The sequence below is a fragment of the Dunckerocampus dactyliophorus genome, chromosome 1 (assembly GCF_027744805.1).
Source record: "Dunckerocampus dactyliophorus isolate RoL2022-P2 chromosome 1, RoL_Ddac_1.1, whole genome shotgun sequence".
NCBI classification, from domain to species: Eukaryota; Metazoa; Chordata; class Actinopteri; order Syngnathiformes; family Syngnathidae; genus Dunckerocampus; species Dunckerocampus dactyliophorus.
In genome coordinates this window covers 3,375,130-3,391,444 of record NC_072819.1, presented here as the reverse complement: position 1 = coordinate 3,391,444, position 16,315 = coordinate 3,375,130, and the positions used below count along the sequence as shown (strand labels likewise).

Genomic DNA, 16,315 nt, shown 5'->3' with positions numbered 1-16,315 from the left:
AACAAAAGCATTTACAAAAACAATAACAAAAAGGGAAAAACCAGCAGTAATTTTACAAGAATAAAGTAAAACAAAAATGAAGAGGAAAAAAGTCGTATTTTAATGAGAAAAAAGTTTCAATTTCAAGAGAATAAAGAAAAAAAGAAAAAATGTTGTAATATTATGAGAAGCAAACAAAGACTAAATAAAGTTGTCATTTTTGGAAAATTAGGTTGGGGAAAAGTTATAATATTATGGGAATAAAGTCAAAATATTAATATTATGACTTTTTTCTTTATGACTTTTTTCTCTTAAATTGTCAACTTTATTCTTGTAAATGTACTACTTTTTTCTCGTAAGTTTACGAATTTATTCTTGTAATATTACGACTTTTTTCCTCTAAATTTACTACTTTTTTCTTGTAAATTTTCAACCTTATTTGCGTAATATTACAAAATTTTTCTCGTAAATTTACAAATTTATTCTCATAATGGTAAAACATTTTTGTGTGAATTTACTACTTTTTTGTCATGAATTTTCAACTTTATTGTAAGAAATTAGGATTTTTTTTTCTTGCAAATGTATGGCTTTTTTTACTTGTAAATTCACAACTTTATTCTCGTAAATTTACAACTTCTTTTGTCGTTAATTTACAACATTATTCTCGTAATTTATGACTTTTTTTCTCATTAATTTGCGACTTTATTCTTGTACATTTCTGAATTTATTCTCATAAATGTACAATTTTATTCTTGTAATATTAGGACTTTTTTTTGTAAATGTACAACTTTATTCTTGTAAATTTATGACTATTTGTCCCGTAAATTTATAAATTATGACTTTTTTCTCGTAAATTTATTCTCATAAAATTACGACTTTATTCTCACAAATTTATGACTTTATTCTCGTAATATTAGGACTTTTTTTCTTTTAAATGTATGACTTTTTTTGCTTAAATTTATGACTTTATTCTTGTAAATGTGTGACTTTATTCTCATAAATTCACAACTATTTGTCCCGTAAATATATTTTAATTTATTTATATATTTATTATCATAAATTTACGAATTTTCATAATATTACAACTTTTCCACTCGTTAATTTGCGAATTTATTCTTGTAAATGTATGGTATTATTCTATTATTCTTGTAATATTAGGACTTTTTTTCTTTTAAATATAAGACTTTTTTTCTCGTAAATTTATGACTTTATTCTTGTAAATTCACAAATATTTTTCCCGTAAATTTAGAAGTTTATTCTGATAAATTTACGACTTTTCTCACAATATTACAACTTTTTTCTCGTAGATTTATGCCTTTTTTCTCAAACTGTATAACTTTATTCTCGTAAATTCACAACTTTATTCTCGTAATATTAGGACTTTTTTTATTGTAAATATATGACATTATTTTTTTGAATGTGTGATTTTATTGTTGTGAATTCACAAATATTTTTCTGTAAATTTATAAGTTTATTCTCATAAATTTACGACTTTTCTCATAAAATTACAACTTTTTTATTATAAATGTACAACTTTATTCTCGTAAGTTTATTACTTTTTTCTCGTACATTTATGACTTTATTCTCATAAATTTAAGACTTTATTCTAGTAAATGTACAATTTTATTCTTGTAATATTAGGACTTTTTTCTTGTAAATTTATGACTTTATTTTTGTAAATGTGTAACTTTATTCTCGTAAATTTATGACTATTTTTACTGTAAATGTATAAATTTATTCTAATAAGTTTACGACTTTTCTCGTAACATTATGACTTTTTTTTGTAAATGTTTAACTTTATTCTCATAGTTTTACAACTTTTTTCTCGTAAATTTATAACTTTATTCTCGTAATTTTAGTAGTTTTTCTCGGAAATTTGTAACTTTATTATTAAAAATGTACGACTTTTCTCTTAATATTACGATAGTCGTAAATTTACGATAATAAAGTAAAAGTAAACTTTTTTCCTTTTAAATGTACTACTTTTTTTCTCGTTAATTTCCGACTTTATTCCTCGAAATCTCCGATTTTTTAAAATTTATTGAATGCGTTTAACTATGTGGCCCTCGCTGCTGGAGGATGTCTGGACGCCCTCCCTGGTGTTTGATTTTGCCGTGGTGGATGTTTATGTTTCTAGTAAATGTGTGACAAATCCTACCGGAGCGGTTTCTGTGTTTTGCTGATACAGTATGTCAGAAGGCGATCATGCTGAAAAAACCTAGCCCTGATCAAAACAGGCAAGGGGGCAAATGTCACACAAAGGCCGCAATCAACGTCGCCCACCACGACAGCTGAGATGTTGGGCTTAGCCTTCATCAGTGGGGAGATAGCAAGCGTCTTATCGTCTACAAATGTCAACATATTAACCCCTATGGTGACTGACTTACCACCTACTTGATGGAACGTGTGCAACTATTCTCCTCTGGTCTCCTACCTTATCTTTCCACCACCAGCACCTTTAGCTACTAGCATATAGCATCCTCTTCCACCTGTCATTTGTTGATGATTAGTATCGCAATAACACGCATGACAAAGATTTTAGGCATACAATATGCCATGAATACCGAATAATGTTTATTACATTTGATAGTAAAAAAAAGACATGTATTTTTATTATATTATTTATTATTCTAAAATATGATTTAAAAAATTAAACGTTTCCCAGCAGCTACTTCACTCTTTGCTCTCTCTTACCCCCATTTTTGCTTCTTTTTATTTCATTTTCCAAATAATTATAACAAAATAAATAAATAAAAAACAGAAATGAAAACATTTGTGATTTTACAAGAATGAAGTCACAACGTGGAGAGAAAAACTTGTAACCGAACGAGAAAAAGACAAAAAAAAACATCATTTTAGGAGCGTAAAGTTGAAATAGTCAAGAAAAAATATGTTATTTTTCTAAAGACGATTATTGAACGCAATTAAATGGAATAAATATACTTCCGGGTCTCAGGAAGTGTAGTTTGTCTGACAGCCCAGAAGATGGCAGTGTTTGTCCACCACATCAAGTCACCCTTCCTGTTTTTCCAAGAACATTTATGACGCATATTAAGCAATAACATCATGCACAAACATGAATTCCGTCACTTTAAGTACAGCTCGTTGATTAAAACAACACGTATTTATTATAATTTAATTTATTTATTATGAATATAATGGTTTGAAAACACTGCTTATGTAACAAGTGAGAATATAGAGCGGCATTAATGTTCAGCCTTGCAAAGGCTCAATCGTCCAAATTAACAGAAGCAATTTTTAAGTCCCCACATGTCACGTGACACAAATCACGCTGTTTTGAGAATAAAAAACCCGGATATTCAATGGGCTTCTGATGTTGTTTTTCTCCAAATGAGCCAAGAAGAAGGGGGGCGTTGCTTGCGAGCTTGAATGATCGAGCCAGCCAATAGGCGGCCACGGACCGGGATGATGGACAGGCACGCCCCCCTATGACTCGCTGTTCCATTCTGTTTTTAGAGCAACGCGTCACGTGTTGTTTTTCTCCACAACTGGATCACTCGGACGGCAGTTTTGACCGCAGCTTTGCCGTCCAACGCGGCGGACATGTTTGCAACGGACTGAATGACAACGCCGTCGCCTTCACAGCTTCCACCTTTGACTTGGCGTGACCCGGATTGAGAGCTTTTTTGCGGGAGAGCAATGGCAAGTCCTCCGGGGACGGCGGGACACCTGTTATCTAATGGCGTCAAGAAGTGCGGCTACCTGCGGAAGCACAAACACGGACACCGGCGCTTTTTCGTGCTCAGAGAGACGACCGAGGGCTCTCCTGCTCGGCTGGAGTACTACGACAGCGAGAAGAAATGGCGGAGCAAGGGCGCCGCCAAACGGATCATCGGCTTGGACTCCTGCCTCTGCGTCAACAAGCGTGCGGACGCCAAACACAAACACCTGATCGCCCTCTACACCAAGGACGAGTACTTCGCCGTGGCTGCGGACAGCGAGCAGGACCAGGAGAGCTGGTACGTGGTTCTGACGGACCTTCTGACCGAGGGCAGGATGTACGACAGCCCCGCGTCCACTTCCTCCCTGGTGGGCTTTGAAGAGGCCAGCTATGGACTGGTCGCCCCTGCTGCCTACAAGGAGGTATGGCAAGTCAATTTAAAATCCAAAGGTCTGGGTCAGGTCAAAAACCTCACGGGGGTTTTCAGGCTTTGTTTGTCCAGCCGGACCATCAGCTTTGTGAAGCTGAACTCAGAAACGGCAGCGGTTTGTTTACAGCTGATGAATATCAGGAGATGCGGCCACTCGGACAGCTTCTTCTTCATCGAGGTAGGGCGATCAGCAATTACTGGGCCTGGGGAGTTCTGGATGCAGGCGGAGGACTCGGTGGTGGCACAAAATATCCACGAAACCATCCTGGAAGCCATGAAGGCCATGAAAGAACTCTCAGAATTCAGGCCCAGGAGCAAAAGCCAGTCGGCCAGCACCAACCCGATCTCGGTGCCCTCGCGACGCAACCTCAACAACTTACCCCCGAGTCAGACGGGCTTGGTGAGGAGATCCAGAACCGACAGCGTGGCTGCGACGTCTCCGGGGAGGAAGTTTACATCCTGCCGGGTGAGAACCTCCAGCGAAGGAGACGGGAGTGTGTCGTGGCCTGTGTCCACGTCGATGCCAGGGACCACGAGTCCCACCAGTCCGAACACTGGCGCTCAACTCAGCAGCTCACACACTCTGAGCAGCGGGCGCACTTGCAGGATGCTCGAGTCATCCTCAAACCTGCATCACAGCCTGTCCATACCGACGCCCAACTCCCCTCCTGGTGCCTCCAGCCCCATCAGCGTTTCTCCTGGGTACCCCGGTCTCTCCACCCCCGACAAGGCTGGCCGGCCCTTCAGCTGCAGCGCCTCCATCTCTGGCTCCCTTAGCGACACCGCCTTCATGCTGTGTGACTACAGCTGTAGTCCGGTCGAAGCAAAGTTCACCCCTGACTCCCTGTCCAGCACCCCCCCGTCCCGTGACGAAGGAGCAGCGCTGGACAAAGCTTACAGGAAGCGAACCCACTCCCTCACCACGCCACGTCAACAGAAGGTGGTGACGCCGCTCTCCTCCGCCTCCCTGGATGAGTACACTCTCATGAGGTTGGCTCGCGATGGACACAACTCCGCTTCACCCAAAGTGAGCTATCCCGAAGATTACGGAGACATAGAAATAGGCTCGTCCAGAAGTTCAAGTAGTAACCTAGGCGACGACGGCTACGTGCCCATGACTCCGGGGGTGGTGCCACTCTCTGGGAAGGTAGACAACTACGTGCCCATGAGCCCCATGTGTGTCTCTGCTCCAAAGCAGATCGTCAACCCGAGAGTGCATCCTCACGGGGCGGCCACCAGGGGCTACAAGACCAGCTCCCCCTCCAGCATCTCACTGGAGGACAACGGTTACATGAGAATGTGGTGTGGCTCCAAGTCCTCCATGGACAGCCCGGACAGGCATGGAGAATACATGAACATGTCACCCGGAAACCCACCTGCACTCCAGACTCCCCCTGACTACTACACGGGGAGGGCGGCGTACCAGTCCAGCTCCTTCTCTCTCCCCGCCAAAGTCCAAGCCTCCAAGAATGACGACGGAAGCCAGTATGTGTTGATGAGCCCTCAAAGTTCCTTCCAGAGGGCGTCGGATTCCGACGACTATTCTGTGATGCAACCACAAGCCTTGCCGCTGAGCCCAGCCAGACACGGCTGGGTGGACAATCTGCCCCACAGAGGGAGGCAGGGCCGGCCCAACAGGCTGTCCCTTGACACTGTCAGGACCCTGCCTAGCATGAACGAGCACCCGCCGCCCGGAGAGCCCCGCAGCCCCGGCGAGTACATAAACATCAACTTCGGTGGAAACCGGTTCTCTCCGCCTTCGATGGGGTCTACAGAGAGCAGGCTGTCATCTTTGAGTCCGCTCGACGAGTGTTCCAGGAGGACTTCCTACGTCAAACTTGAGCTGGCCTCGCATCCACCGGAGGATGCGCTCCCGGAGTTGTCCACGTGTCCGAGCTCAGAAGAGGATGGGGTGTACCATCTGGATGGCGAGAACGGGGCGAGGGAGGGGACTGACGTGGAAAGTGACTACACGGAAAGGACGTTTGGGATGACCAGCTCGCCCCCGCAGCTTGTTCCTCAGGGCCCCACAAGGTATGTGCTTTTTTTCCAAGTCGTTATGGTCTCAGGCTGGGACTGTGCTTCTAAAAATGTAACAAATCCAAATAAGGTTTTTCACTGCATCTAAAAATCTACACCAAGGGTGTCCAAAGTGTGCCCCTGGGGGGCATTTTTGGTACCCAGCTTGGTTTTAATTTTCCCTCAGCAAATTGTAAAAATATATATATTTTTCAATCATAATGAGATATGTTATTAGATATGAAGCTAATTTACTTTGTCAGTTATAACACAGGGGTGTCCGGAGGCCATTTTCAGTCCGTGGCTGTTTTTTTTATTGGCCTGTGGCACATTCTAAAAATATCGTTTAACAAGAAAACAAAAAAAAAACGGCAGCAGCAGAAATGTAAAAATTTGCAGTAATTTTACAAGGATAACGTGGAAAAAAAAATGTCATTTTAGTGGCACAGAGTTGGAATATTAAAGAAAAAATGTTTTTTTAAGTCATAGTATTATGAGAGACAAAACAAAATAATGTTGTCATTTTTTTGAAAATTAGGTTGCGGAAAAAGTTTAAATATTATGGGAATAAAGTGAAAATATTTTGGGACTGAAGTCATTATATGACGAGAAAAAAAAGTACAAGAAGATATTTTGGGGAAAAAAACAGCAGAAATGGAAATAACAGCTGTGATTTTACGAGAGTAAAGACAAAATATTAGAGAAAAAAGTTGCAATTTTACAGGAATAAACTTGTTATTGTATAAGGAAAAATAATGCCATTTTAGTAATACAGAGTTGAAGTATAAGTTATGGTTTTAAAGTCATAATATTATGAGAAACAAAAGAAAATTGTCATTTTTTGAAAAATTAGGTTGGGGAAAAAGTTATAATATTTTGGCAATAAAGTCATAATATTACAAGAAAAAAATGACAAGACAAAAAAAAACAGCTGTAATTTTACAAGAATAAAATGAAAGTATTAAGAGAAAATAAATACAAAAATAAAATAAATACAAAATAAATACAAAATAATGGCATGTAAGTAGCATAGAGTTGACATTTTTAAGAACAAAGACCAGGAATTTTTTTTTTTTTAAGTTGTAATATGAGAAACAAAATAAAGTTGTAATTTGTGGAAACTTAGGTTGGGGAAAATGTATAATATTATGGGAATAAATTCATAATATTACAAGAAAAAAAAGATAGTTGGAAAATCGAAAAAAAAATCAACAACAGCAGAAATGGAAACAACAGCTGTAATTTTACAAGAATAACATCAAAATATTAAGAGGAAAAAGTTGTAATCTAACGAGGAAAAAAGTTGCCCTTTTACACAAATACATTTGTGATATTATGAGGAAAAATAATGTCGTTTTAATAGCATAGAGTTGGAACATGAAAGAAAAAATGTTTACTTTTTTTAAAGTCGTAATGTGATGAGAAACAAACTAAGCGAAGAAAAGGTGTAATTTTTGCAAAATGAGGGTGTGGAAAAAGTTCGAATGTTACGAGAATAAAGTCAAAATATTATGGGAATAAAAGTCATACTGTTCCGAGACGAAAATGAACAAGAAGAAAGTTGAATTAGTTGAGGTGGAGGAAGAGGAATAACTTTTTTGCTTAGGAAGGCGAGGTTCCACTGTACTTTATGACCTGCAAGACGTGCTGGGTAACTTCCTGTTGGTGTGTGCATAGGATTCCCAGCATGCCTTGCGGGTATAATTGTAACCGCAGATTTAAAAAAAAGAGCTAAATTGCAGGAATGCACAGGCTTTGTTAATAATAATTGATAATAATACTAATAATTAGTATTTGTTTATTGGCATGTGCAGTGGCGAGAGCAGCAGAGGGAGGAGGCATTCGCAGGAGGAGCCGGCCGTCGCAGAAGGCATTGGCGTCTTCCTCATGGGGGGTGCCTCCCCGTGCCTCCTGGACCCCGTCGGCTCGGCCAAGGTGATCCGCGCCAACCCGCAAGGACGTCGGCGCCACAGCTCCGAGACCTTCTCCTCCACGGCCACGGTGACGCCCGTCTTCCCTTCGTTCGCTCGCGGCGAGACCGGGAAGAGGCACAGCTCGGTGGAGAACATCTCGTCACGAAGCAGCGAGGGCTCCGACGAGGAGTACGGCAGTCCCGTCGACCGCTCGGCGGGTTACCCGCACGGACTCGACTACATCGCCTTGAACCTCCTGGATGGCAAACGCGACCGGTTGGTCGGCTTCAAAGCGGCGAGCAGCTGCAAAGGCGGCGTGGGCGGATTACACAGCACGCCGTACGCCTGCTTGGGCTTCAAGGAGGCTGCGACCACCGCCAAAGGTGAGACTTCTTACCCTTTCTTGCAGATCAAACACAATCACAGTGGAGTGGTGATGGAAAACTCCGTTCTCTTTACCGACTCGCGTGCTCTTGAGTCACTCATTGGAGTGAATGGGGTACTCCATCCACTAATGTCCCGCGTTTAATCACGCCCTGGCGCCTCGCCTGGTTTAGTTTTTTAAATTCAGCAAGCACGCATGCTGCGCACGGCTTCAGGCGGTTCCGGCAGTTGTTTTTCGGTGGGCTAAGCATTCGGATGTGTTGCACGTCAGTGCGAACTCCGCAGACCCCCTCGCCCTGTGTCCCGAAATATCCCTGTAAACAAAAGAGGCGAGCCTATACGTGGCAAACGTTGACGTGAAACGGGAGCCTGACCTAAAGGTTGATGGCGTGTCAGGCCTGCCGTCGGTAAACATGAAATATGTGTTCCTGAATGTGAGTGGGCGGCTCGGGAGCGGTTCTCGAAGAGAGGTGCTCCTTTTCTCACGGCTTCGTGCTACTCGAACAGAACAGTGGCTTCTTTTTCACCACCACCTCTGACGTTATTCTAAGGTGACGCTGACGTGCTAAACGTAAAAGCACAGCACGGACGCTGGCTTTTGCTTTAGAGTCTTGACTTGTTCCCTGACTTGCATAATAAATCAAGACGAGTTCACGTCCACTCATGTGCACGCTTGTCATATTATTTGTGGCCCTTTGTGATTTATTTGCACCGTACAAGTGCAAATACTGGCCAAGTTTGAATTCATTTCGAATGTTCTCTAGTTTGCTGAGGGTTAGACCAGGGCTTTCCAAAGGTTTCCTAGCGATGAGGGCCACAAAGTGAAAATGAAAGAATGCAACTTTCATATTGTGTCAAATATGCTAAGAAGTGATATATAGTTTGAGAAAAAAGTGCATATTTTCATATTTCCTCTTGTTTTTTTAATTTTCCAAATATTTCAACATTTTTCTAGTAATTTTTTTTAGTAATATGACTTTTCCCATAATATTTTTTGAGTTTATTTCCATAAAAATTAGAACCTTTTCTCAAGCTCATTTTCAAAAAAAATTCCAACTCCATTTTGTTTTGTTTGCTTCTCATAATATCACCAGTGGCGTAATCATGGTGGGCTGTGACGTGTGATGCCATGATGTTGTGGTGATATCATGATGTGTTGATGTCATGTCATGTTACAACATGCTATGATACCCTGATGTCACGCTATCGTGATATTCTAATATAATGTGATATTGTAATGACAAATCATGATGTTATAATATCATGACACCCTGATGCCATGACATTGTAATATGATCATCATGTCATCATGGATCGATGTGACGATATCACGAGGCAATATTATGATGTGATGGTATCATGATGTCATCATGTTATGATTACATGATTTCATAATATGGTGAGGTAATGGAGGGGTGTAATGATGCACTATGTGTGTGTGTGTGTGTGTGTGTGTGTGTGTGTATGTGTGTGTATATATATATAGTGATTTTTTTTCAGCCCGGTGCTCACACACACACACACACACACACACACACACACACACACACACACACATCTGTACCTCCTCTAATGACACACCATCTGCCGCCAAAGAGAGCTTGACCGTCCGCACGATGGAATTCATGGGGGAGATTAGTAACATTCGTGCCCATCTCCTCCAAAATCCCCCGTCTGCTTCACGTCGTTCACGCAGTCCCGTGATGTCATCTGGTGCTCATTCGCTGGACACGCACACGCTACACTTTCCCCGTTCCTTCATTCATGTCAAATACTTGTGTGACGCACCTGGGAAGCCAGGTGAGAAGAACACGTAGCACGAGGTATCAGTGTTGCCAACTTGGCCACTTTGTTGCAATATTCAGCGAGTCGACGGGGGGTGCCTAAAGTGACGGCCTTGGGCCATTTGCTGCCATTCTAAAAATATCATTTAAAAAGGGAAATAAAAACTAGAAAAATCAGCAATAAATTTAATGAGAATAAAAGTAAAATATTAAGAGAAAAAAAATGTAATCTAATCTTGTAACTTTATGAGAATAATGTTGTAATATTATGAGGAAAAATAGTCATTTTTAGTAGAATAGAGTTGAAACACAGTATTTAAGAATTTTTCTTTTTTTAAGTTGTAATGTATGTAATGTAATGTAACTTTTATATATTACTTTTATATACTATAAAAAGTTGTCATTTCTGAAAAATTAGGTTGGGGAATAAAGTCAAAATATTAAGATAAAGTCATATTCTAACAAGGAAAAAGTCATCATTTTGTGACAATAACGTTGTAATATTATGAGGAAAAATTATGTCCTTTTAGTCATATAGTAGTCTAGCTATGACAGTGGCTGAAAATGCTACTATGCTAATGTTAGCATGCTAGCTATGCTAACATTCTAACATTATCATGCTAACATGATAGCGCTGAGTCTTTATATAAGTATCTACTTATGAAAATGGCTAAATATGCTACTTTGCTATCTTAACCTGTTCGCAATCGTAACATGGTAATGTTAGCATGGTAACACCGAGCATGATTGTACAAAGTGTTTCTATATGTGTCTACCCATGAAAATAGCTAAAAATATTAGTATGTTAACATTAGCATGGTAGCAATGCTAACATGGTAACGTTAGCATGATAACACCTAGCATGTCTTAGTATGAAAATGGCTAACAATGGTACTATGCTAAAGGCTAAATGTCCCGAATGAGTAGAGAAGTTTGACTTTGGAACCGTCTGAATCGGTTGAGAAATGTAGAAGTAGCTAGCACTCTTTAGATCAAAGGCATTTTTCATTCCGAAAAATGGGAATGTCAAGAAAAGTGAGAATTCTTGGCGTGTGGAAAATGGCATGGATTAGTTGAATGCTTTGATGTTGGAACGGTCTGAATGGGATGAGAAATGTGGAAGTAGTTGGAACTCTTTAGATCAAAGGCATTTTGTGTTCCGGCCGTGGGAATCTTTGTGCTAATAGCATGAATGTCCTGACTTTGTTGAATGAGTTGATGTTGGAATGAGGCGAATCAGTTGAGAAACTTGGCAGTAGTAGCAGGTAATAATAATTACTTGTATTTTGGGAACATTCAGAATTTTGGATCACCCCCAAAATGTAAACAGTTCTTCCATTTCCCATTTCCGACAATTCCTGAAAATTTCATCCAAATCCATTCAGAACTTTTCAAGTTATTTTGAAGACAAACAAACAAACAGACAGATAAATGCGGAAAATGGGAAAATGAGGTTAAATACATAAACGGGCCGTGTGGGAACCTCTCTGTTTTTGTTGTTGGTCAACAAGCCAAGCTTTGGTTGCTGCGCTTTATGGTGCCTTTCCTCTCTCTCTCCCCCTCTCTGGCAACAACACGGCACGGCCCCTCCCCCATCACTCTGCATTACGTAACTGAGAGCGCGTGCAGTCGCTGGCGTGCTTGCCCTGCCGCGTCCCCAGAGAGAAGATGAAAGCTCGTCGTGTGTGTGTGTGTGTGTGTGTGTGTGTGTGTGAGAGACGTGTATTATGCATACGTGTGTGTGTGTGTGCGTTCCTTTCCTAAAGTTTCATCATTGCTCGTATTTGTCTTTCAGACTGAAGCGGACATCAACAAGACACCAGCACTGACCGCAAAAGATGGCACGCAACCTCCAAGCTACACACACACACCTAAAGATGGCCACCCTTTATGCATGTAGAAGGCAGGACTGATGCGTGTGCGTGCGTGTTTGCTTTTGCTGTAGCCCATATGAGCACGCAAACAAAGGTACCAAGATTCTATTTATTTTGAGGACTCCCAGCGTGAGTGCAGTGTTTCCCCTCCCATTATATTCGGGAACAGACGTCACGTAAGAACATGTCTACACTTCCTCCTTTTTTACATATTTTAGAACTAAATCAGGGGTGTCCAAAGTGCCGACCCGGTCGGGCCACTTGCAGCTTTTTTATTGGCACATTCTAAAAATAGTATTGAGCAAGAAGAAAAAAAACGTTAAAATCAGCAGTCGTTTTTCCAAGAATAAAGTTCAGATATTAAGAGAAAAAAGTTGCAATCTAACAAGGAAAAGGTTTACAAAAATAATGTTGGAATATTATGACAAAAAATTATTTTGTTTTGGTAGCACAGCAACGAAACTTTTAAAGAAAAAAATGATACATATTTTTAAAACACATAATATTATGAAAAACAAGCAAAACAAAAGAGTCATTTTGGGAAAATTAAGTTGCGTAAAAATGTCAAAATATTGTGGAAATAATGCTGTGCGCCAACGAGAAAAAAAGTCGCAATTTTCCGGGAATAACGTCGTAATATTATGAGGAAAAGTAATGTCATGTTAGTAGCATGGAGTTGAAATATTCCAGAAAAAAAAGGAATAAAATCAAAATATTATGCCAATAAAGACATAAAAATACAAGTAGAAAATGTACAAGAACAAAGTTGAAATAGTTGGGGGGGAAAAAAACAGCAGAAATGGGAAAAAATGCTGTCATTTTGCAAGAATAAAGGCAAAATATAAAGGGGAAAAAGTTGTATTCTAACAAGGAAAAACGTGCAATTTTACGAGAATAAACTGGTAATATTATGTAATAAAATAATGTCTTTTAGTAGGATAGAGTTGAAATATTTTACATAAGTCATGGCGTTATGAGAAACTAACAAAACAAAAAATTAGGTGAAAATTAGGTGGGAAAAAAGTTATAATATTATGGGAATAAAGTCATAATATTATTTTTAGAAGAAAGTTTACAAAAATGAAATAAAATAAAAACAAATCAACAGTAGAAATGGAAGAAACAGCATTTTATGACAATGAAGTCAAAATATTCAGAGAAAAAAAATTGCAATTTTATGAGAATAAACTGGGAGTATTATGAGGGGGAAAATAACGTCATTTTAGTCGCAGAGTTGAAATATGAAAGAAAAAATATGTTCTTTTTTAAGCTGTCATATGATGACAAACAAACTAATGCCATTTTTGGAAAATTAGGTTGGGGGGAAAGTTGCAATATGTGGGAATAAAGTAAAAAAACAAAACAGCATTGAAGGAAAAGGGCTGTAATCTTACGAGAATAAAGTCAAATTATTAAGAGAAAAGAGTCGTGTTCCAACAAGAAAAAAAGGGAAAATGAGGTTGGCGGGAAGTTATAATATTGTGGGAATAAATCAGAATATTATGGCAAGAACATTTCCAATAAGAAGGTTGAAATATTTGGAAAATTAAAAAAAAAAAAAGAAAAGGAAAGTGGCAGAGTTGCACCCTTTCACGTGGCCCTCATCTCGTTGCGGGGTGAAGGTTTGTGGACGCCCCGTGTCTATTCATCGACATGACCTATGAACTATTATCATATATTATTTATCAATGATTATTATTAAGTGCACGAATTAAATGGCACGTTTTTTTTGGACTTTTTCTATTGCTTTCTAGTCCCACAGCTACACACCGAGGGGAAACACTCGTGTGTGTGTGTGTGTGTGCGTGTGTGTGTGTGTGTATTAGTCAGTGTACACTGTCACTATGAAATGTATGCGCGGTACACGAATACAGAAGTATATTTATACAGTAAGTTAATTTATTTTGGGAGCATGAATGTCTACGAGGTCCCACCCGATGCCTTATTAAATGTCTACGTTATGTTTTCTATACATGAGAAGCTCTATATTGCTATTCTATGGTCCAAGTATTTTATGAGAGATGGTATAGAAAAGCACACATGGCATTGGAGCAGATCTATCCAAAGTATTTCTACGTTACTCGGAGAAGATATATTTCTAAGCGTGTCACGTTCCACCCCAGCACGCCACTGCTGTGACGTAACGGTACTACTGTGCTTGGGGACGGGGTGGGGGTGGAGGGGGGGCGGGCGGCGCAAAGAAGAGAGATAGTCCCAGTCGGACCTGAAAGGAGGAGCTTTGGGACAACCGGCTGCTTTGAAGGCCGGTAGCATCTTTGCCGTTGCCATGGCGACCACCCCATCCCCTACGTTTCCTCAGCATCCTTTTTGTTAGCATTCTGCCCAAACCCAAATCCTAACCCTCGTGCTTGCGTTGATTACATCACATACTTTGTCCATAGGTGTGAATGCTTGTTTGTCAGCATGTGCCCTGCGATCGCCTGGCAGCCAGTCCAGGCTGTACCCCCCCCGTCTCTCACCCCGAAGAGCAGCTGGGATAGGCTCCAGCATAGCCACCGCGGCCCTCGCGAGGACGAGCACTGGATGAAATGGATGGATGGATAGAATATGACTTTTTTTCTCTTAATATTTTGACTTTGTCATAAAATTACAGCTGTTTTTTCAATTTCTGCTGTTTTTCTTAACTTTGCTTTTGTAAGCTTTCTTCCCGTAATACTACCACTTTATTCCCGTAATATTTTGACTTTATTCTTGTAATATTACAACTTTTCCCCAGCCTAATTTTCCAAAAACGCTTCTTTTTTGTTTGTTATAATGTTACAATGACTTTTTCTTTAATATTTCAACTTTATGCTATTAAAGAGACGTTATTTTTCCTCATAAGATCACAAGTTTATCCATCCATCCATTTTCTATGCCGCTTATCCTCACTATTACAAGTTTATTCTCGGAAAATTGCGACGTTTTCTTGTTTGAGGCAAAATTGGGGGTGAATTGTTGTTTTGTAAACTTGATGTTGTTATTATTTTGTACCGAAAAAATGATAAATCTAAGCATAAAAATGTGACTGTTATATATTTTAGTAGGGGGGGTGGTAGAGCTATATTTTGTTGTTTATTTATTGGATTTGATTTGGGGTTTATTTACCACAGGGGCGAATACGTGAAGCGGGATTCCCGGTGTGTGTGAAGCGGGATTCCCGGTGTGTGCTTTTCCCCGCTCCTCCACGGTGCGATACAGGCATGCCGACTCCGCCCACTTCAGAGTACTAGAAGTAGAAAAGCTTAGAATAGAAGTAGGGTTCCGCTGCTGGTGTTTATGATCTACCTACGTATTTATATACTGTAAATATCGTCATAAAGAGTACACAGATTGAATACATATAGATTTGACAAGTATAATATTCCTGTAAAAAGGATTTTGACTATCTTTTTTTTTGTTTTTGGGGTTGTACTGTGTGTTTTATGCTTTCTCCTTCAAAGTGTAAAAAACAAAATATATATATTTAATAAATCCATCAAATGAATAATAAATCAATTGCCTTGTCGACAGACTTGACCTAATGGTATATATTTCTATATGCAATGGAGACATGAATACAAATATTATCACGTACCACAGCCCAACCAAATGTTTGTATTTCCATTTCATGGTACGTACTGTACACCATCCATATACTGTACGCATTCATCCCTTCTGATCCTCAAATATTTCATTTGTATAGACGGGGGACAACAGAGACATTTATTTATGTGGGTAAAAAATAAATGTATTTATTTCAACCAGTTCCTACTGCCTGGCTTTTTTTTTATTTCAAGTTTAGCACATGATTTATCAATGGAAAATAGATTTTGTATATATATATATATATATATATATATATATATATATATATATACTTTTTAAGAAAATGTTTTAATTTTTAAAAATATATTAAATACATTTTAAATATTTGTAATTATTAATTAATTATAATTTATATATAATGTAATTATTATTTAATTATAAATACATATAAATATCGAAAGAAACAAAAGAATAAAATAGAAATGATAAATATGAATACAGAAATGCAAAATACATCAAAATATAAAATAGAAAGAAATAATATATATATATAAAATAAATGTATATATACACAGTATATCACGATATTTTACTTAAAAAAATGTATACAAAATATTACATTAAATAAAATTAAAAGATTTTTAAATATATAAATAGAAAGAAAAAGAGACTAGAAAGAAAATATAAATACAAAAATGCTAAATATCTAAAATAAAGTAATT

At 39.0% G+C, this 16,315-nt stretch overlaps 1 protein-coding gene across 1 annotated transcript; it reads left to right on the top strand.

Moving 5' to 3' along the window:
* The first annotated feature begins 3,440 nt into the window (after positions 1 to 3,440).
* Positions 3,441 to 15,811, top strand: LOC129173393 (insulin receptor substrate 2-like). The gene is made up of 3 exons (XM_054764307.1): positions 3,441 to 6,125; positions 7,925 to 8,406; positions 11,987 to 15,811. Exons 1-3 carry the CDS (start codon positions 3,640 to 3,642, stop codon positions 11,989 to 11,991), a joined length of 2,973 nt encoding a protein of 990 aa, XP_054620282.1. The 5' UTR covers positions 3,441 to 3,639; the 3' UTR covers positions 11,992 to 15,811.
* The last annotated feature ends 504 nt before the right edge of the window (positions 15,812 to 16,315 follow it).

Coding starts and splice junctions, on each gene's coding strand:
- LOC129173393 (XM_054764307.1), top strand. CDS start 3,640: ATGGCAAGTCCTCCGGGGACGGCGGGACACCTGTTATCTAATGGCGTC. Junction 6,126..7,924: donor GTTCCTCAGGGCCCCACAAG/GTATGTGCTTTT, acceptor TGGCATGTGCAG/TGGCGAGAGCAGCAGAGGGA.